Raw genomic sequence first — 20,965 nt, forward strand, 5'->3', positions numbered from 1 at the left:
TCTCCTCAACTCCCAAATCACTCTTTCTTCAGAGGCCATGAGCGTATTGTTTGGGGCATGGCAGCCAACGGCTGAAATGGTTAAAATGAACTTCTGGCTGTTGGAGGCAGGGTGGAGATGGAGTAGGCTGTTGTTTGGGTAATGATGGAAGTGTGAACAAAGAGAGGCATGGTCACAGAGGAGGGAAGTGCAGAGTTAAAAACCATGACAATTTGACAGGGCCTGGCAATGTGGGCGGTGAGGGAGAGATAGGAGGCAGTGATTGGAAGGTGGTCCATAACACAAGCTGAGGTGAGAAGAGTAGGGGACAGGTCAGTGTGAGACGAAATTTGGACACCAAGTGTTTGAGAACACAAATCACTCAGGACCCACAATTTTCTCTTTGAGATTCTGATCCTGAGCAGACTGCCAGAGAGGAAAACATCAGGAATTGAGACAAATCCTTTTGGACAGAGTGAACATCCATTCATTGCTTATTGAGAAGAATGTGGTTTAGTCAGACCCCTTCATATACAGCCAGGCCTCAATCTCTTCTGAATCTGGCTTACTAACTGCCCTTTCTCAATCTGAGTTACCTTTTGGTCTTCCAGTCACTTCCCAACTGCATAGACAGCTCACCCGACTTCCGTGATAAAACTCCAGAGGAAACACAAATCAAGATTAACTCTGATGGGCAGTGAAGTCAGCCAAGGAAAAAGACAGGGGCCAAGATTCTAGGCCAAAAGTCTAGAAAGAGCAAAGTAGAAAGGTGTAGATGGGCCTGTTCCTGTGGAAGGAGTGAAGACGGAAGTACAGGGACCTCTTCGGGTGGAAGGTGACGGCCCTGAGCATCGTCTGGCAGTGGAGTTGCGCTAGCTGAAACGTTCCGTACAAGTCAGATATGAAAACTTGAGCTCTCAGGAAGCCCAGAGGATCTGTCAGGTATGCCTATGCCTTACATAGCTGAGACCAGCAAACTGTCACCCAGGCTCCTATTAATTACATCCTAGACACACAGCCTGACTGCATTCCTTAGAATCTCCTGTACTGTGATTAGCATCTGTCTGCTAAAGCTGAAGGGTGGTTGTGGTTGTTTTTAAGGTTTATTTTATCATTTCATGTGAACGTTTTGCCTGTGTGTATGGATGTATACCACATCCATGTGTGATGTCTGCAGAGGTCAAAAGAGGGGTCTCATATCCCTTGGGATTGGGCTTACAGTTTTCGGGTGCTGGCAACTAAAACTGGGTCCTTCTACAAGAGCGACACATGATCTCAAACACTGAGCCAACTCTCCAGCTCCAAAGCTTGTTTTTTTTTTTTTGTGTGTGTGTGTTGTGTGTGTGTGTGTAGCCCTCAAACTCACTCTGTAGACCAGGTTTGCCTTGAACTCGGAGATCAGCCCACCTCTGTCTCTTGAGTGCTGGGATTAAAGGTGTGTGCCACCACCCATTGGCTTTAATGATTGGATTTTAACATGAATTACAAACCAGCTCATTGGAAATTCTCTGTTCAGTTTTCCCAGACTGGGTGAACCTATTGTGATCCAGACACTTCTTCAGGGGAGGTTACATAGACCTCATGAGAAAGAAGTCTGGGAAAATATTTTGGAAGCTCAGGGATGTTTTAACACAATGAAACCTTGTGTGGGCATACTTATACTTTTTTTTTTGTTGTTTTTCGAGACTGGGTTTCTCTGTAGCTTTGGAGCCTATCCTGGAACTAGCTCTTGTAGACCAGGCTGGCCTCAAACTCACAGAGATCTGCCTGCCTCTGTCTCCCAAGTGCTGGGATTAAAGGCGTGTGCCACCACCACCCGGTGGCATAGTTATACTTTTAAAGTTCATGGAAATTCAAAGGACATTAGGAATTTCTGCTCTGGAAATTCTGCCATGTGCTATTAAGGTTTTAATGATTATTGTAATAAGTATTATAAGGAGCCTAGATCTTCCTCCACTTTCAACTTATATTCTAAGAATATATGCGACATTTTGTTTTTTCTTTACCCCCTCCTCCTCCCTTTTAAAGATAGGGCATCACGTATCTCAGATTGCAGCTACATACACCATCATACCTGTTTTATGTGGTCCTGGGGTTCAAACTCAGAGCTTCATATGTACTAGGCAAGCTCTCTACCAGCTGAGTCACACGCCCAGCCCTTCAAAGGTATTTCTAATAGACATTGAACTTAACATTTTAATATTTCATTTAATCACTAAATTGCTCAGAAATTTTTTTTAATGTAAGTTACAAGGCCAGGGACATGGCCCAGCAGATGAATGTGCCTGCTACCAAGCCTGACAACCTGAGTTCAGTCGTTAGAAGCACATGGTAGAAAGAGAAAACCAGCTCCTACAAGCTGTCCTTTGACCTCCACACATACATAGTATTATGCTACCCACATACATATAAAGTAAAAATGTAATTTGAGGCTGGAGAGATGGCACAATGATAAAGAGCACTTAATTTTCATGGAGGATTTGGGTTTGGTTCTTAGCAGCTCTTGGTGGCTCATAGTTCCAAGGACTCATCTGTGACTCTAGTTCCAAGGACTGTGACTACTTTCTGACTACCATTGGCATCAGACACACATGTGGTACATGTTCATTCATACCTGCAGCAAAACACTCATATAGATAAGTCTAAATGTTTTTTAACATAAATATACATATATTGTTGTTTGCAAAATAATAGAAATGGGTTAACCAAAGATATAAGAGCTAGCCAGCAATACACTTAAGTGATTGGTCAAACTGTGATTTAAATAATAGAGTTTCTGTGTGATTATTTTGGGAATCTGTGTGGCCAGGAGGTGAACAAGCAGCCTCCCTCCAACAGTCGCTGTTTGGTTTTCAACAACTCTCTGTAACCCTGGCTGTCCTGGAACTTGCTCTGGAGACCAGGCTGTAGAGCCACCTGTCTCTGCCTTCCAAGTGCTGGGATTAAAGGCCTTTGCCACCACCTGGCTAATGTAATATTTTTAAAAAATGAGCTGACTCTGAGATCTCATCAGGCTTGTTGGTCCTGCCTTTGACAGTCTCAACTTCCCAATTTTCTAGTCCTGTGTATGGCATGACCTGAGTGTAAGTCCTGCCATTCCTTTTAGCTCTGCTCTCATAAACACTGCCTCTAGGCAGGCCTCATGATCCTCCCATGACTGCGTCCTGTTTTGTTATATCATTCTGGTTGGCCAGAAAAAAAAATCTTAAAATTAGGAGGGATTACGGCTTCCTCTGCTCAAACTCCAGGACTCTCCTATCATTTGAAGATGACGGAACATGAAAAAAAATGTCTTCAAGCTAGGTTTGTCCACCCCCCTGCTCTGACTTCACACCAGCTATAGGCTATCATGTGCTAATCTTTTCCAACAGGTATTTCTCGCCATACACCTTTGGATCTTGCTGTCCCCTTCGTCCAGGAATGTTCTGCCACCCACTTTGAGACATGAAAGATAGGAAGAACATGGCTTATCCCTTTCTCCTGCAGGCCTGTAAGTTGGCAGCCTGCTTTCACCACCATCCGAAACTGCACCTTTACGCTGGTCGGCTTGCTCACTTACCTTCACCTGGCCACTAACTTACATCTGGCTTACTACATTACACGCACTTTTAACTGTAATCTGTGTTCCTCACTGAAGTCTTTGGGAGCCGAGGGAAGGACCGTCTGCTAATTTTGTTCACTGCTAGTTCGCTTGCCTTGCATACTACAGGCATCCAGCAAACACTCGCTAAATGGGTCATTCCAAAAATAGCTTTGTGTCCATCAGCTGCACTGTCCCCTACTCACATGAACCTTTTCAAGTGGAGAATTCTGTAGAGGCAGAGAGAGTGTCCTGTTCATCACTGAGTTTTCAGAACGGAGTCCTATCTATGCTCAAAAAACATGACTTCTAAATCTGATTTGCATGTGGGTTCTTAGCATCTGGAATCTAATTCATTCAAGTATGCAGCTGTATTTACTGAGTGCTACTTCCGCTTCCATAAAGGACTATTATTGGTTTACTCTTTTCTTTCTTTCTTTCTTTCTTTCTTTCTTTCTTTCTTTCTTTCTTTCTTTCTTTTTTCCTTCCTTCCTTCCTTTCTTTTTTTTTTTTTTTTTTTTTGTTTTCGAGACAGGGTTACTCTGTTTAGCCCTGGCTGTCTTGGAACTAGCTCTTGTAGACTAGGCTGGCCTCAAACTCACAAAAATCTGCCCGTCTCTGTCTCCCGAGTGCTGGGATTCCAGGCATGTACCACCACCATCAGGCTTGTTTCTTGTTTCTTTTTTTTTTTTTTTTTGAGACAGGAATTTGGAAAGATAGTCTGCAGCTCAGACTATCCTTGAACTCTTAGTAATCTTCTGCCTCAGCCTCCTAAGTGCAAGGCAATACTATTTCAGAAGTACTGAAGGCAAGTCTATAAGGTTTGTAGCCGTTCTGTCCAACTTAGTTTAATGTTACTTCACCAAGAAAATATGTGAGACTGAGGTAGTATGTTGCTGCAGGGTATCTTGTGTGCCTTCACAGGTAGGACTACCTGGCACCCTGGTTTCCGGCCTGGGAGGATGTCACAGGCCTCTGTAGCGTTGCACTATAGCCCAGATTGGTACAGAAGGCATGCCCATGTGTGGAGTAGGCAGGTGCGCCCCACTCCCTGGCAGAAAAACAGAAGTAGCCCCATGGAACAGGCAAAGGTTCTAAAGCAAGAATTTATTTCAAGTGCACGTGAGAGGTTGGACAGCCCTCTCAAAGCCTGTATTATTCCAGAAAGGCACATATTTCAGCGTAGATAAGAAGCCCTCATCAACGTTCTCCTAGCCCTTCCATTGCCACCATTCTAGCCTGAGCTGGGGCAGGAAGAGAGTCTTATAGTTCTCTAACAAAACATAGGCACCTAAAGGCTGAGAGAGAATTATACAGCCTCATTTTTTATTAGCATCTACCAAGACAGAAAAAAAATCAAAATCCTCTCATTACTCCAATCCCACCTCCAACTGGGCCCTAAAGGAGCAGTATCTGCCTGGGGAGCACCTGCCACCAGAGCTGTTCTCAGAACTGGGCACATGTGCATGCCGCCCCTTATGCCTGTGAACTGGCCACAGGTCTCTTCCTCCACCAGGTGGGGACAAAAGGGCAGCTGGTCTTTCTCCCGTCCTCAGCTCTCCGTCTTGGAAACTTTGAAAAGATCAGCGATGTCCAACAGTGCTTGGTGGATGTGTTTCCCAAAGCGCTGGGCACTCTGTGGGCATAACTGAAGAGCTTAGATACGTTTTCAGGACAGTCCCCACTCCTCTGTACCCACAAGAGGATGGAGTGTGCTTCTGGAATACCCCGGGTATCCTCGTTGTGGGACTACCCCAAATGGGAACAGGGGAGACTCACCGTCTCGGAACTTGAGAACTTGCTGGAAACATGGAAGAACATAGTATTTTCACCTGCGATCATGTAAGAAACTCCATAACCATCATCTGCCACCTGGGAACAAGAAGCAAACGAGACCCAAAAGTCAAATCAATGTATTTTTCCCTTCCCACAAGACGGGCCCATGTTGGATACTGCATTCTTGAGGTCAGCCCCACTCTCCTAATCCAGGAAATAGTATGCAAACCAAAGGACTCTGCCTCTGGTTCCAAGACTGGAACTTCTGTTTCTTCTAGAGGATGCTGCTCCTGTGTTTGGGGGTTTCCTCAGGGACTTACACTATAGATGACCCCCCTCTCTGTAGCAATCACTACTCTTCTGCCAGAGTAGCTCATGTTCTCCTCAGAAGAATACGGCTCTGAAGGGCCCAGTGTGTTGCCGTGTCCCCTGAAGACTACACTTGGGCACGGTGATGCCGCACTAGGGAGGCAGGTGGAATGGGTAGGTGCTGGCACCTGCCTACCTAAGTCAACAGCTATCATTTACATTCACACAGGTCCTCTCTAAATAAAGTACTTGTGCCCCTGTCTACACCCCTAAACTGAAACTCCAGGGTCCCGGTGCTGCCAGCCACTCTCCTTCTGGGGTACTCACAGGGCCAAAGCCACCTCCAGCACCCAGATGATTGGGGTACTGATTTGGGTCAAACATGCGGATCTGGTACTGAGGAATCTGGCTGGTGGAGAGGCTCCAGGGTTCCGACAGCACCTGTAACAGGGAGGCAGACGCCTGTCAGACACGAGGCACCCAGTGTGCACCTGTCCTATCCGCGGTGCCTGAGAACTACTTCACTGTAGACCCTGTCAGCCAGGCATGGTGATACATGCCTGCAATCCTAATACCGAGGAGGCAGAGGTAGGAGGATCATCCATGAGTCCAAGGCCAGCCTGCTCTGCATAGTGAATTCCAGGCCAGCCAAAGCTATATAACAAGACTTAGTCTTAAATAAGCAAGCAAGAAAAAAGGCACTATTGGAGAGCGCAGAAATGGACGTGTGTGGTCCCCTGAACTCCCGATGTTCCTCTGCCCCATGCTGAAAACCTCAGCATCTGCATAAGCTCTCCATCTTTGTGGTTGCGCCGTGGCTGCCTTGGTCCCCTCTGACTTGTCCTTCCCTGCTCTCAGCCCGTTTTATTCTTTCACAAGTACAATCACTGACTGGTAGAGCACACGTGTGTCTCCTTTCCCTCATAAGAGCACTAATTCCACAGAGCCCTATCTATCGCAAGAAGGTCTTGCTCTGGGGCCTAAAGGCAAGGGGATAGAGGTCACACCCAGCGACTTCACTGACCTCAGCCAGGAAAGGAGAGGTAACCCCCAAGTACTTGGAGACGATGTAAAGGCAGAAGAGGTGCCTGTCGATCCCAGCCCCTGTCATGGCCAGGCGGTACATGTTTTGGTGCTTTTCAGAAGCTTTCCGGAAGAGCTCCTGGAGGTCTTCTTTCTGGGGGTCAGAACAGAAGGGTCAAGTGGCCCTTGAAGTAAACAGGGGTGAAGGAGGAAGAGAGACGAGATGGGGGGGCTCACCTTATGGGACCCCTTCATCATGGCCTGCACAAAGGCTGTGGACTCACTGGTACAGGAACGCACAGTCTCAGTCCGTCCCTCTCGGAACATTCTCGTCATTGAGGCCTCGTATGTCAGGCAGAACTTGCCTTTGTCCTGGGGTACACAGCAGGGGGAATCAAGCAGGTGGACCCTGAGGACGCCCTGCACACTCAGCAGCCCTCAGGAGCTCCTACCCGGAAATGAGCCAGCTGCAGGGCAATCTGCACAAAAGCGTCAGGGCTGGTCCGACACTTCTTGATGAGGCCTTTGCCAAAGGGTAAGAACTGGAAGCAGAATAACTCCACATCGTCAGCCAATGCCTTGGCCACCTGGTACGAATTCTCGATGGCTTCCCGGCACTGCCAAGAGGTGGAAAAGGGTCAGTTGAGGGCAGAGTCCTCCAGGGAGGCCTCTAGGTCTAAGAGTTGTGAAGTCTAGGTGTTGGATGAAAGAGTCGGCCCAACAGCTTCTGAAGACACAATGACAGCCTGTGAGGACTCAGCACAAGGCCATGCTGAGCCTGGGGCAGAGGAGGGACCAATGATCCTGGACATGAGCAATGGATCTCAGTATTTCTCTGAGCAGACACCCTGGGGTCTCCGCTCTCCTTGTGGTCCACGTGAGAAGCTCTTGTTCCTGCATCCTGAGGGTGAGATCTAACCCACCCATTCCTAGTCTGCATACCTGCTCAGGAATGTCCCACTGTAGTCGCTGAGGGGGTGTCAGTGTCGTGTTCGGCTCCCCCACACAGTGTCCAGTCTCTGTGTAACCCAGGTGAAAGGTATCAGTGCCCAGGACAAACTGCAGGGATAGATCAAAACTGAGAAACAAGCGTCATTGCCAGTACCTGCCCTGAAGGTTCCCTCTCTAGGCCTTTACCTCCCAGAGGTGCCCAATGATGGGGGCATCTGCCCATGAGTGTTCTGAGTTGAGGCCCAACGTGCCATTCTTGAAGGAAATAAGAGTGAAAGATTTGTCGAACCACCTGCAGGAGTAGATCAGGGTAGATCCAAAGCTGGGAAATTACACAGATCTCCAACCTCCATCCCTAACCCTATACTGCTAATGCTAATAAGCCAATTCTAATTACTAACCCACAACTTAACCTTAACTTCTATTGCTTTTTAAAAAATTTAGCGGGGTGGTGGTGGCGCATGCCTGATGTGGAATTTCCCTCTGTATGCTGATTAATAAAGAAACTGCTTTGGACCTATAGCAGGGCAGAACCGAGGTAGGTGGGGAAAACTATATTGAATGCTAGGAGAAAGAAGGTGGAGTCAGAGGAGAAGCCATGTAGCCCTGCTGGAGACAGATGCCGGAACTTTACCCAGTAAGCCACAGCCTCGTGGCGATACACAGATTAATGGAGATGGGTTAATTTAAGATATTAGTTAGCCTAAAATATGCTTAAGCTATTGGCCAAACAGTATTGCAAATAATTTGGGTTTTGTGTGATTATTTTGGGGCTGAGCAGCTGGGAACAAACAAGCGGCCTCATACAATACACGCCTTTAATCCCAGCACTCAGGAAGCAGAGGCAGTTGGATTTCTGTGAGTTCGAGGCCAGCCTGGTCTACAGAGGGAGTGTCAGGACAGACTCAAAAGCTACACAGAGAAACTCTGTCTTGAAAACAAAACAAAACAAAACAAAAAAATTAAGTTATGTTTGTTTGTGTGAATATATGCATGTGTAGAGGTCAAAGGATAACTTTCGAGAGCTGGTTCTCTCCTTCCACTTCCAAGTGGGTCCTGGGGTTTGAACTCAGGTCATCAGCCTGGCAGCAAGGACCATTACCCACTGAGCTATCTCACTAACCCCCATCTCTATTCTTAATCTTCCACTCCAACCTTAACTAGTACCACCTTACCCCTAAATAATGCTACCTACCCATTAACTCTGACCCTGACTTCTACTTTAATCTTCTAGCTTATAATTCCAATCATTAAATTTTAACTATAAACTGGGCAGTGGTAGCACGTGTCTTTAATCCCAGCACTCAGGAGGCAGAGGCAGGCGTACCTCTGTGAGTTCAAGGCCAGCCTTGTCTACAGAGTGAGTTCCAGGACAGCCAAGGCTGCACAGAAAAACCCTGTCAAACAACAACAACAACAACAACAAAAACCACCCCCCCAAAAAAAACCCAAAAAACAAAGAAGAACTCTAGCCTCTGTCTGTCCCATGAGTTAGGGGCACATACCGGTTGTAGCAGTTACCATGCAACAAGGCCTTGCCGTAGAGGCTAAGACTGGACTCATCGTCAGGGTTGTAACTGTGGGATTCTTCATCCAGGGCGATAAAGAAAGCAGCACGCTCAATGGCATCCAGGGAAGTCCTGTTCTTGCCAGAGCTAAAGAAGGTCTGACGTGCCTGTGCCCACTCTACCCTGGGGGTGGGTACAAGGACGGGTAAGCAGTTGAATCCAACTTTTTTATCAGGGTATCTTAGGATCTGACTGAATGTGGAGACGGGATGAGGTGGAGCCACTTGGGTATCCTGAAAGACGTCCTCTGTCCTTACCACCCTTCACTCTGTATTGTGTGCCTATCCTGTGGGGGGGGACCTCTGACCCTCAGTTCTAGGACAGTGGTAGAACCAAGCTTTTCTTCTCATGAAGCCTTGAACCTGGGCCTGACCAAGCCCTCCCCACAGGCCCTGGGTACCTTCCTCCTGCGGTGAGGGCTGCCAGCTTCTCCTCCCCAGGTTGAGGAGGGGAGGAGTCATCCAGGATTCTCTGGAACTGTAGCTCTAGGTCTCGAGGCTTGAGCAGGCGAGAGCCCTCATAGAGCCACACCTTGAAGAAGCGGCCTTTGTGATAGACGGCCACGTGCCTGCTCTCTGCAAGGTGCTGTAGCACATCTGTGACAGAAGTCAGTGCGCAGCTGAGGCAGGACCTCAGAGAAAGGGCCCACCTCCCACACACAGGTGGTCCCACAGACTTTGCTTTGCCTCATATCTGACCTGGGCCTTCCTTCATTTACGGGTAGATTTCCATGCTAAGCTAGTACCTGTGCCCCAAGTGAGCCCCTCCCACCGCTTCTTTAGGCTCTAGGAGGGATAGGCCGTCTTCTCCTGAATTCCACTACCCCAGCTGTGCTCCTTTCATTGCTCTTTACTCATGACTGCCTTCCTTGGTACTTGGGAGCCCTGGAAGGACAGCACCAAGTCTGTCCATAACAACTGTCAAGTAGCTGTCACAAACTGACTGCTTCTCACAAGTTCACAATCCTGAGACACTGGAGTGCTGGAGAAAAACAGTAGCTGGGCATCTAGCTGTTGTGGCTAGGACTTCCTCCTGAGGGGTGCCCGGGAGGGGAGGACTTCCTCCTGAGGGGTGCCCGGGAGGGGAGGACTTCCTCCTGAGGGGTGCCTGGGAGGGGAGGATTTCCTCCTGAGGGATGCCTGGGAGGGGAGGACTTCCTCCTGAGGGGTGCACGGGAGGGGAGGACTTCCTCCTGAGGGGTGCCCGGGAGGGGAGGACTTACTCCTGAGGGATTCCTGGGAAGGGAGGACTTCCTCCTGAGGGGTGCGTGGGAAGGGAGGACTTCCTCCTGAGGGGTGTCTGGGAGGGGAGGACTTCCTTCTGAGGGATGCCCGGGAGGGGAAGACTCCTTTTATGGTAGCCCCGTACCTGTTTCCTTGCCTGGGATACGAGTAGTGTTGAACATCCGCTCCATCTGGTAGGAGCACATGGGTACCATGCCCAGTGCCATGACCTGGGAGGAAGGCCCAGCATGGCTTAGATTCAGACCTCCTTTCCTTACCCCACCCTTAACGCTAATGGAACTCACAGGTTTGATCTGTTCACGGTCCAGCTTGCGGCGATACATGATCATGGCATGCACAACGTTTCCCAGTCGAGCGGCTTGCACATTCGTGTTCCTGATAAGCACAAAATCCTACAGACAGAGCAGAGTCTGTAGGCTGGGCTCCTCTGTCTGGGTGTCACCTGAGTCTCACTAGCCTGAGGAAACTTCAGGGGCCTGAGGGATTGTGTCCCCTGTCTATGTTCCATCCTACATCATGTCAGGGTGAACTTGCAGAAATGTGTAACTGACAGGCTCCAGCTCCGCCCAGAATTGTTCTCTGCCCATTCATACTCTGCTTGTTTTGCTTCAAAGGGATCTACCACAAAAAGGCAAAAAGCAAATCCTTGATTTGGACAGGTGGCAAACTGCCAGAAAGTCAGTCATGGATGGGGGGATTTCCCAGAGGCTAGCAGTGTGTGTTTTAGACATCAGGAGAAACTGGGCCCTGGGCAGCAGGAAGATCAGCTACCTGTCACCAGTATATGGACACCAGTCCCGCGAAGTGAGGCAGACAGTGACTTAGTACTAAAAGAAGCTGCTAATCATCCTGTGGTCTCACTTACAATGGGTCAACAGCAGGGTATGTTTTAAGAAGCTCTCTGAAAATGGTGTCAAGATAGCTGAGAACCTGTGCCTGAGAGGCCAGGAGTTAGGAAGCAATGGGGTATGGTATAACCGGCCTGAGAAATTCAATGGAGTCTCAAAATTTTACCTCTTGTCACGGTCCCTACCACCCACAGGCCGGCTCTGGACTGCTCCACCAGGAACTTTCCTTCCTTTCTCCTTCCCTCAGGCCTCACTCCATAACCCCCACTCACCCATGGAAACCGAGGCAAAGGCTCTAGGATGTCCTCTAGATCCTTGCTCCAGAGCTGGGGACAGCGCTGGGCACAGGAACCCTAGGAGGCTCTGGTTCTTACCATGGCATAATAGTTGCTGTTCACCATGATGGGGCTCCTGCCTCGGAGGTAGACGTACTCTTCCCACCAGTCGCTGACCTGTGGAGGGTCAGGCACAGGTTAGAGCTGAGGAGGGCGAATCGAGGACTTGTGGATAAGAACGAGGCCGTCGGGGCAAACTTACATAGTTAGTTGCCCACCATGACTTAAGAACCAGGTATTTCTGCAGTCTGGGGGCAGTGTTGTCCTGGAATTCTCTGGCCAGTGTCTCCATGCGGTAATATTCTTCATCATCCAATAAGGGCCGCACGGAATCCAGGTACTGTCCAGCCAAATTATTATCATGAAGACGGCTACACCGCCACATTAACCTTCTTACAACCTCTCCTCAACCAGACCCCGTTCTTCTCAAGCCAGCTATTTGTGGGAAACAGTCCTGATAAGTTTGGGCTGGTCCTCTGAATCTGGGATTTTGTGCTCTTTGATACTCGGGCTCTTACCCGCTGAATTGTGGCTGGCACACTGGGTACGGGAAGCTTAGGCAGAGATGTCTGGAAGCTATAGAGCATGGGCCGTCGACTGGACAGAAGGCGAACACAGATCTAAAGGTACAGAGTACAGTGTTGGGGTGGGACCTAGCAGAAAGAACGGACACAAACTAGGAGATGACCAAGTCCTTGGAACCATCCCAACTCCCTCAGGACAAACATGCACCGGGCACTGTTGTCCAGTCTGCCTCTCCCTTCTTGCTCTGTATCCCAAATGAGATTCCCCAGATGCCTGCCCCCTCCGGTGCTTCTGCTCACAGCCCAGATCTTGGTGGCATGGCTGGTCTTGCTGTGCATCTCGAACATCCACCCGTGGTAGGAAAGTAGCAGCTTCAGGGTTTGCCGGAATAGGAAAATGCCTGTCGCCCAGACGCCGGTGGAGAAGATGACCATGCTGAGAAGGTCCCGGGTCTGTGGGGTCCCATAGGGGCCATACCTATTGGATAAGGAGGCAGGCTTCAGGGTAATCCTTTGAGCTCATCTTTTGGGGAATTCTAACTGCAGTTGATGGCTGTAAACTCTCTTGGAGAAGACATGGAAGGAAAAGACCTCGCTGGGTGCACCCAGGTCCAAGTGTATCAAGTAGACAAAGGGCCTTGGAACCGGGAGATGCAGTCCTGCATTTGAGAGGGCCCCTTGGCTGCCAATGACTGCTTTCCTGCATCTGTCCTCTACAGGAATCCTGGCCTTGGGAACAGTCTTGGCCCTTCTTCCTGAAACTGGTGTCTTCCAGGTGTCTTACCTGTCAGGGAGGTATCTCTGGATGCAATGCACCAGCCCCATGGAGATGTCCACCTCGCAGTAGTTGGAACCAACTGTTGCCATGACAACAACAAGCCAGCTGGTGGGGCTGCCAGGGTACACACCCCTAAGGATGCCATTCTGTGGGGGGGGGGGGAGGAAAGAAACAGGCATCTTTGTGGAGTGAGAAAATGTAATTCGGCACCCGGGAAGTCCTGAGAAAGGGCTCCTGGTCTCGCCTCATCCATTCACCGTGTTCTTCCTCCACTCACATCTACACTCTATGTCCCATCCCATCTTCTTCACGATCCTGCCGGCTTCTGCACTGTTGGACCCTGTCTAGAACCAGCAGTATTGCTGGCCAGAGGCGGAGACAGCCGCTGACAAGGAGACTAACTGCGGACCCCTGGCTTCTGCCTAGGCACCTTCTGGGAAAGAGACCCGGAGAAAAAAAGAGACCCGGAGAACCACCTGTTCCCACACCTTAATTCGAATAAGGCGTTTCTTCCAGGAGTTGATTCCAGACTGATAGATGTGTCTCAGAGCCTCCCGACTAAGCCGGAAGTCGACCCCATCTGGGGTCACAGTGAACTGGAAAGCTACTGCCTGGTGTGCTTCCGCCATCCCGGGGTTTAGTCAGCACCTAAGGGTAGGGGCAGAAGGTGCTTAGTGTGCTCAGCCCAGCCCCGCCCCCGCCCATCCACCTCTAGCTGAGGCTCCGCCCCCACCGCCCCATCTGGTCCTCTCGCTCCCCGCACCCCCTGCCCGCTCCCCTTGCGACCACCCCCTCCAACCCGCCCGTGCTCCAACGCTACGCGCCCCGCTGGGCCCTCCCAAGCCTGGCTAACCGCCGCTGCCGCCACAGAACCCTCGTGGGGTTCCGGAGGACAGGCCTATCTACAATGGTGCAGGAGTCCAGGCTTCAGGTACCCCAAGGGCGGCAAAGGGCGATTTGGGGTTCGGGAAAGACGCCCAGGGAAAGGAGTGGGCCTGGACAGAGCCTAGGTTTAGATGCACCCAGCACAGTCCTCGCTCAGAAAGCTCGGCCGACAGTAAAGGCGAAGAGTTGTGGGATGGAATGGCTCTGGGTCTGGCCGGCCTCCCTGTGCTGGCCCCCCACTCACAGCTCAGGTTTGCTTCAGTCGGTGTATGGGTCTGGCCACTCTGGCCCATGTCCCCACGTCCTTCAGGCCTGGCCCCGCCCTGCCCTCACTGGGAACTTGACACCCACTCCCAAATTGGGGTGGAGAAAACAGATATGGGCGGAAACCAGAACCCCCTCCTTTTGGGGGGGGCACCTAGGAGGGGTGGACAGGGTTCCCACAAGCCTGCTGAAGGTTGCTGGAAGGTCTGGGGCTGGGGAGTAGAGGGTCTCACGTGAGCATGGTTGCATCAGCGCTAAGAATAGCTGAATGTAGGGAAAAGGTCACCAGGAGTCAGCTGTGCAGCCTTTTCCCTGATTTCAGGGCTCAAGGTTGACAATCGCATCCAGGGCCCGCTGTTGCCCCACCCCCTCCAGTCCTCTTCCCCAAGTCAGTATTTGTTACTTCTAAACTTGAGCCCGGGAATATTATGGGATAGGAAATCTCATTGCGTGGAACGGACGGACCCCTCGCTATTTTTAAGCACGGTGCACTAAAGAGAAACCACTTAAATCTGTATCCCTCGGTTTGTATTTCTGAAGAAATTCATTTATTTAGGTACACGGTCCCAGGGGTTCCCAGATGCCCACCTTGGGCAACTACTCAAAACGGGGACAGAGGTCAGCTATTTTAAGAGCGGTCTCACTTAAGAGGCACAGCCCAGTCTCTGGGGTCTCTTCTTCTTTGCCCCTCTCTCCAAGGTCCTGCCCTGGAGGCTGCAGGAGGAATCCGAGGTGGGGTTGGGTTGTCAAGATGACGGGTGGAAACTGTTCAGCTGCTCCTTCTGCTGGAAGTAGAACTGGAAGCGAGACTGGGCATATTCCTAAGGAAGGAAGCGGTGATGCAGAGCAGAGACAGGCTCGGAGGAGCCACACCTGCTGTATTCTGCCCACAGCCACGGGGACTGCCTGGATTTGCTGCAGGGCATGACCAGTGCTCTCCTCAAGCCCCACCCAACATGCCCACCCGAAGGCCGCTTACCAAGTAGCCAAACTCTATGGTGGACATAGATGCTTGGAGGATGGACCACAGACCCCAGAAAAAATGAGATGCCAGCGCATACCTAGGGAATGGGGGGCAGGAAAAGGGGGTGCAATCAAGAGTATAGCCTGGCTTCCCCCAAGGCTCGTCTGTCTGTAAAGCTCCAACTTCTTCCCCATTTTCCTAATCTTTATCCCAGTGTGACTTTTTTTTTGGGGGGGGGGGGTTCACGACAAGGTTTCTCCGTGCAGCTTTGGAGACTATCCTGGCACTAGCTCTGTAGACAAGGTTGGCTTTGAACTCACAGAGATCCGCCTGCCTCTGCATCCCAAGTGCTAGGATTAAAGGCGTGCGCCACCACTGCCCAGCTCTCTTTTTCTTTTAAGCTAGCCTCTGATGTCATCTTTCATCTCTACCCTGCCACAATTCTCCCTTTCCTTCTCTGCCCTCCCTCCCACTCTCCCCCCTTTCCTTCTATGTCCTCCCTCACTCCCACCCTTCCCCTCTTTTCTCACCGATTGACTTCTATCAGCAAATCTTCTTCCAGTTTCTTCTGCTCCTCTTCAGAGCGGACCTGACCTTTCTGGACCTCTGCCAGATAATGGCGAATAAAATGGAGCTAAGATCAATGGACAAGAGTCAGGACTGAGGAGACTGTGGAACATTACCCTTTCTAGCCATTCTTTCCTTTTACCAAAAATAAATAAGTAAGAAAAATGTTTTTCTTTTCCCAACCTCCAGCTACATACCTGCTGTCCTCTAGTGGGGTAGTCTGTGGGCCTTGCTTTGTAGAAAGGCCATTCCTCGTGGGTATAATCATAAACCCACTCACAAAAATGATTCCCAATGTCAAAGCCCCTGAGGGAAGAAAGCAAATGTCCGTCCATGGGCAGCTGGGATGGAGAGATGAAGGCCCGGCGGTCTGTTTGAGCGGAGTCCTGCAGGAACAGGCCCCACAGGAGGCTGTCCTCCCACCCTTACCTGTAGTTATAACTACTGTACTCAAAGTCAACCAACATGAGGCTGTCATCATTTTCTGGCTCTGAGAGCAGCAGGATGTTCCCTGGGGGCATGGGGGTTGTGGTCACGTCAAGGCACTCTACCCTTTCAGTTTGGGCTTGAAGACTCACACTTTCTCATACCTTCCTGGATGTCATTGTGGCAGAAGACCACTGGTGATGGGGTGGCATCTAGCAACTTCCTGTAGAGGGAGAGGGGCACAGGTTATAAGGCCATGTGACTACAGCCACCTTCCAAGGCTAGCCCTGGCTCTAGCCCTCAGCAAAGTCTGGGGAGGACACTGCTGAATGCCAGGTCTGCCTTCACCTGAGGTTGCCCATCTCATCCTTCAGGCTGTACGTCTCCAGCAGGTTCATCTGGGGGAGGCCAGTGGAAGGCAGGTCCTGGATCTGCTTGAGGTACCTGTAAGCCCCGCAACAGGATACATTCACTCACCTACCTACTTTTAGGTCAAGTTTTCCTGTCCCTGTGACTTGGCTGGGAAACACGAGAGTCCATGACTGATACAGGGAAACCTGTCCACTCAACTAGAGGTTGGGTCAGTGTAGGTGTCCCATTCCCAAATTTGACTCACCGCTCCATGGTCCCGAACAACCAGTGGGGCTCCTTAGTGAAGGGCATCTCCATACCATGGAAACGGGCCATCTTGGTTGCAATGGCTCCTGACAACACTGGGTCCCGGAGCTCTCGAGTTTTCAATGGTCGGCTCTGTACCCAGTAACCTATCAGGGTGGTGAGGGGGCTGGGGCGGGAGGGGGAAGGGATATGGGATGGGAGGAGATCAAGGTCTTAGGGAAATTTCCCTACCTAGGATGTGAAGGCAGACATCGGGGAAGGGGAAGGACTTGGTAAAAACAACAACAAAAACTGGGCTCTTACTGGGAGGTACTGTTCCAGGCGGCCCTCTGGAAACACTCCATAAAGTTGGGGCCCTAGTGACCTCTCTGCAAGAATGGCGAACATCACACTCTCTAATACCAACGAGTCTACACCCTGAAGGAAGATGACAAAGGGTCCAAGTCAGAAAGAGCCAGAAGTAAGTGGGCCTGGGTGCAAAGGGATGTTTTCTTCATCCATCATAGCTGAGACTTCTGGTCTTACTGACTGGGGATTCTGAAACAAAAGCTCTAGATGGTCTACGAGCACCAACATACTCAGATACACAATTACAAGTTTCTGCCTTGCTCACTTCAGGTTACGGCCCTCTCTCCCCCTCACCTGCAGGATGGCCCCATACAGTCGTAGTAGCACCTCGCGGGGCTCCTCGCCCACACTGGGCAGGTGGTTCGGTAGCGAGCATCGGAAGAGCAGGTTGCTAAGGCCTCCGCTGCAGATCCACACGGGTCAGGCTCAGCAAAAGTCGCCCGGATTGCTGAGACTCACCCTAGCCCCCTATTCCCGAGGAGACCTCACCACGCCCCCAGGAAGACCCCCGACACCCCCCCCCCCCAAAGCAAAGCAATGTGCAGATCTGGTCCTGGCCCCGCCCCCTCCCCCGCGGAGCACTGACAGCGTGGAAATAGGGAGTGTCTGGAGGTCCCCGAGGCTGACCCCTGACCTCACGGGGCAAACGCTCAGCTCCTCCGGCCGGGCTCGGCGCCAGGCCCCGCCCAGGTACTCCCGGCACCACTGATAGGCTCGGCGCTGCGCGTCACGAGACAGCGATGAAGCGCGCCGCCGATGGGGGATGGCCGCTGGGCACTTAGCATCCTGCAAACTGTCTTTGGTCAGGTAGCCGCCGACAGCGCCTCCTCCGGCTACACCTGTCGCGTCCGCCGCCATGACGTGGGTTCCGTTGGGCTCAACGCTGGCCGGTGCTCAGCAACCTTCAGGTGGGCTTAGCTCCTTCCGGCTCTGCTCGGTTCCGCTTCCGGCCGGTCCGGAGCGACTCTGGGCGTACTCGGCTCTTGGCGACTGCCTTCGACTTGCTTCGTGGTCCCAGTCCTGGGACTGTTTCCAAGTCAAGTGGGAGTCTCAGGGGTGCAGCGTTCAGGGCAAAGACCGACGGCTGTTTTCCCTGGCGGGACGCGTTCTGGTCCCGCCCTTTTGGGCGGGTCTCGGTAAAGGCAGGGCTACTGCGTGGACTGTGTCCCGAGCCGAGGAAGTGACGTAGGCCAATCCGGAGCGCCGTGGACGGTTGGACATTAGCTCAGCAACGTTGACCCGAGCCAGGCTCTGGCCAACGAATGGGCGATGGTGCTAGATTGCGGCTTCCTTATAGCACCCGCGTTGTGAAACGCCTGATTAGGGCTTTGATCGAGCACACAGTGGCGTTTTGGCGAGTGAATAGAAGAATGAGAGTTTAAATTCCAGCAGTTTCCCTTTCCACAAGGCAGCATGTATATGTAATGCTGGAAGGCGTAATTGGAATCAGCCCGACGTCTCCAGCACTGCATGGACCGCATGAGCACTGTGAGTGCGATCCAACACAATAAACTTAAATATTATGAGGTGGATTTTTTTTTCTCGATTTGTGTGTGTGTGTGTGTGTGTTTGCGACTTCTGTTAAATATCGGGGCGGGGGGACGACGACATTAGTGGTCAAGTCCAGAAAGGAAGCCAACACAATTCATAATTCCTTTGAAGGATGAGATTTATTAGAATAAAAGGGCTTTGGGATGGGGGAGAGAGAATCACACAGAAATAATAAAATATATGTAGCTCTAAACGTGAAACCCTAAAATTAAAAGAGTTCCCTTTAAAGTCTAGGGAGGGACTTCGTTAAGAGTGTGTAAAGAGCTAGGCATAGTGGTGCAAGTCCTCACTCCCAGCATTCAGGAGGAAGAAACCCGATGGTTAGTTATCTATGAATAGTTCGAGGCCAGCCTGGTCTACAGATCGAGCTACGGACCAGCCAAGGTTACTCGGTGAGACCCTTGTCTCAGAAAAGAGAGATTCCATGAGAAGGAATGGGGAGCGTGCAGAGGAGCTGATCAGAGAGCAGCCTTCAATCTCCGGAAACCCCTGAGGAGTTTCTAGACCAATCTCCCAAATAAAAGAGGAACTTGGCTTTTTTTTTCTCCTTTTTTTTTTTAAATTAAACTTTTTAGAGGTGTTAGGAAGTTTCACATCATGTTATCTAGTTAAACATAGCTCATATACAGGACAAAGAACATGGATCCAGGTACCAGTTAAGACCCTAAATCACGGGCTGTTCAAATTCACAGCACAGGTAGCGTAACTCTGGTCCCACTGAGTGGGAGAGAGGCATCCCATGATGGAGGCTGTGGGAGCTGGCCTGAAGATGCAAGCTCACGGTGTCAGGTTGGAGCTCCAACATTACTTGGACCATGAACTTTGTGGAGAGTGAACTTTGTAGGCGATACATTGTGTTGTGTTGCAATGTTAAGAAGTTGGAAGGCCTGGAGATATTTAGTGGTGATTTTATTTTTGGCTCGTTTGAAAGCAGGGGGTGGGGAGTGGTGCTGGGGAGTTATGAGCTCCGCCTTCTGGGCTGAGGTTCTAGGTGAAAGTGGCCTTGATTCTGCTGCCTGAATTTTTTGTTTGTTTGTTTGTTTGGGTTTTTTGTTTTTGTTTTTCTATCGAGACAGGGTTTCTCTGTGTAGCTCTGGCAGTTCTGGAACTCTCTTTGTAGACCAGGTTGGCTTTGAACTCACAGAGATCCGCCTGCCTCTGCCTCCCAAGTGCTGGGATTAAAGGCCTGCACCATCACCCGCCCGTTTCCAATCTTTTTTATATAACTGCTCCTATCAGTAAATCAAATAAGGTCTGGATTGGCATGATTTGCCTTTTAATTATGGTTTATTAGAGGTCAGTTTCTTAACCTGTGAGTCATGACCCTATGAGGTTGACTGAGTGTGGGGATTGGTGAAAGATTTGGCAACACTAAAGGTTTCTGAACAAGTAATGACCAGAAATTCATTTTTAAAAAAACCAGACATAGAATTCAAGATGTTTCTGACCACCAGACAACATCATTGTAGCCTTGGTTTTGAACACACAAACTGTACCTCTTGTCATACCACTAAGTGAGAACATGTACCTTAACAGCTTGGCGAGGATTTGAGACTTGGATATTATAGAAACAGTTGGTAAGTGAGGTCAGTTTCCTGTCTCTGGCCAAGTTCTCGTCCATTCTTCCTCTAAGAATGGAGTGGGAAAACAGTAAAGGGGAAATTTACTTGCCATATGGGAGTACATAATTCCAAGGGTTTTGGTGGCAAGAGATATTTCTGAAGTGGCTCTAAGCATATTTCTGCCTTTCTGTATTACATATTTAAAGCCATGCTCTCAGTACTGATTATTGCAAAATCAAAATATCAGCAATTTTGGAAAAATGTTGAAGATGTTCTACAGCCAAGAATATAAAAAATCAGCCAAAATTTAATGTTTTGGTGTGGGTTTTGTTTGCTTGTTTTTGGATTGTTTTTTTGTTTTTTGAGATAGGGTTTTTCTGTGTTGACATGACTGTCCTGGAACTCACTCTACAGAGTGACCAGACTGGCTTTGAACTCAGAGACCTACCTACCTCTACTATTCCTGGGTGCTGGGATTTAAGGTATGAGCCACCACTGCCTGACCAAAATTTAATGTTTTATGTAAACATAAGCATGTCTATCTCATTAGGCAGCAACTTTTTCCCATCTTAATAAATGGTAAAATTATATGTAAAGAGTCCAGAAATATATATATATATATATATATATATATATATATATATATATCCAGAATATAGAAATAAAGGGTCTGGTTCAGGAATATAGAAATATAAAGGTGCAAGCCCAAACACATTTTGGGAGAAAAATAAATAAAGCTGGTAGCCACAGTTAATTTTTAACAAACACTTTCTGTCTTAAGGGCAGACATCCTGGCAGTCACTGCATCAGAGGTAAACTTAACAACTGTCTTCCGCCTCCAAGCTTCCCAGCTAGGCAGGTACTG

The 20,965-nt window shown here is 49.9% G+C and overlaps 2 protein-coding genes across 6 annotated transcripts; both read right to left on the minus strand.

Annotated features, from left to right (window-relative positions):
• Positions 1-4,646: 4,646 nt before the first annotated feature.
• On the minus strand, positions 4,647-14,843 carry Cpt1b (carnitine palmitoyltransferase 1B). Of its 3 annotated transcripts, none has more exons than XM_038342371.1 (19): positions 14,709-14,843; positions 13,404-13,563; positions 12,922-13,061; positions 12,438-12,615; positions 12,132-12,233; positions 11,816-11,953; positions 11,653-11,730; positions 10,715-10,822; positions 10,555-10,639; positions 9,587-9,782; positions 9,124-9,309; positions 7,805-7,910; positions 7,610-7,726; positions 7,120-7,284; positions 6,905-7,039; positions 6,669-6,821; positions 5,972-6,085; positions 5,339-5,431; positions 4,647-5,195 (listed from the first exon to the last, which is right to left on the minus strand). In XM_038342371.1, the coding sequence occupies exons 2-19, from the start codon at positions 13,542-13,544 to the stop codon at positions 5,112-5,114; spliced, it is 2,319 nt and encodes a 772-aa protein (XP_038198299.1). In that variant the 5' UTR covers positions 13,545-13,563; positions 14,709-14,843; the 3' UTR covers positions 4,647-5,111. The 3 variants fall into 3 exon arrangements, with proteins under 3 accessions (XP_038198299.1, XP_038198298.1, XP_038198300.1); XM_038342370.2 differs by having other exon boundaries at positions 14,653-14,788; XM_038342372.1 differs by lacking the exon at positions 14,709-14,843 and adding an exon at positions 14,045-14,211.
• Positions 13,431-18,144, minus strand: Chkb (choline kinase beta). Of its 3 annotated transcripts, XR_005286846.1 has the most exons (12): positions 17,622-18,144; positions 17,282-17,390; positions 16,943-17,056; positions 16,638-16,771; positions 16,370-16,465; positions 16,186-16,244; positions 16,025-16,106; positions 15,793-15,901; positions 15,559-15,662; positions 15,044-15,125; positions 14,709-14,885; positions 13,431-13,563 (listed from the first exon to the last, which is right to left on the minus strand). XR_005286846.1 is itself a non-coding variant. In XM_038342373.1 (11 exons), the coding sequence occupies exons 1-11, from the start codon at positions 17,843-17,845 to the stop codon at positions 14,811-14,813; spliced, it is 1,188 nt and encodes a 395-aa protein (XP_038198301.1). In that variant the 5' UTR covers positions 17,846-18,143; the 3' UTR covers positions 14,590-14,810. The 3 variants fall into 3 exon arrangements, 2 of the variants coding, with proteins under 2 accessions (XP_038198301.1, XP_038198302.1); XM_038342373.1 differs by lacking the exon at positions 13,431-13,563 and having other exon boundaries at positions 14,590-14,885; positions 17,622-18,143; XM_038342374.2 differs by lacking the exon at positions 13,431-13,563 and having other exon boundaries at positions 14,590-14,885; positions 16,638-16,785; positions 17,622-17,763.
• Between the last annotated feature and the right edge of the window lie 2,821 nt (positions 18,145-20,965).

This window comes from Arvicola amphibius, chromosome 9 (assembly GCF_903992535.2).
Source record: "Arvicola amphibius chromosome 9, mArvAmp1.2, whole genome shotgun sequence".
Classification (NCBI taxonomy): Eukaryota; Metazoa; Chordata; class Mammalia; order Rodentia; family Cricetidae; genus Arvicola; species Arvicola amphibius.

Excerpts from the sequence above, each read along its gene's own strand:
- Chkb (XM_038342373.1), bottom strand. The coding sequence starts at position 17,845 with ATGGCGGCGGACGCGACAGGTGTAGCCGGAGGAGGCGCTGTCGGCGGC. Across the intron at positions 16,466-16,637 it reads TTGTTCGGGACCATGGAGCG|GTACCTCAAGCAGATCCAGG; the intron begins GTGAGTCAAATT and ends CGGGGCTTACAG. Across the intron at positions 15,902-16,024 it reads TACAGTAGTTATAACTACAG|GGGCTTTGACATTGGGAATC; the intron begins GTAAGGGTGGGA and ends TTCTTCCCTCAG.
- Cpt1b (XM_038342371.1), bottom strand. The coding sequence starts at position 13,544 with ATGGCGGAAGCACACCAGGCAGTAGCTTTCCAGTTCACTGTGACCCCA. Across the intron at positions 12,616-12,921 it reads CAGAGATACCTCCCTGACAG|GTATGGCCCCTATGGGACCC; the intron begins GTAAGACACCTG and ends CTTATCCAATAG. Across the intron at positions 11,954-12,131 it reads TGCCAGCCACAATTCAGCGG|TACCTGGATTCCGTGCGGCC; the intron begins GTAAGAGCCCGA and ends TTGGCTGGACAG.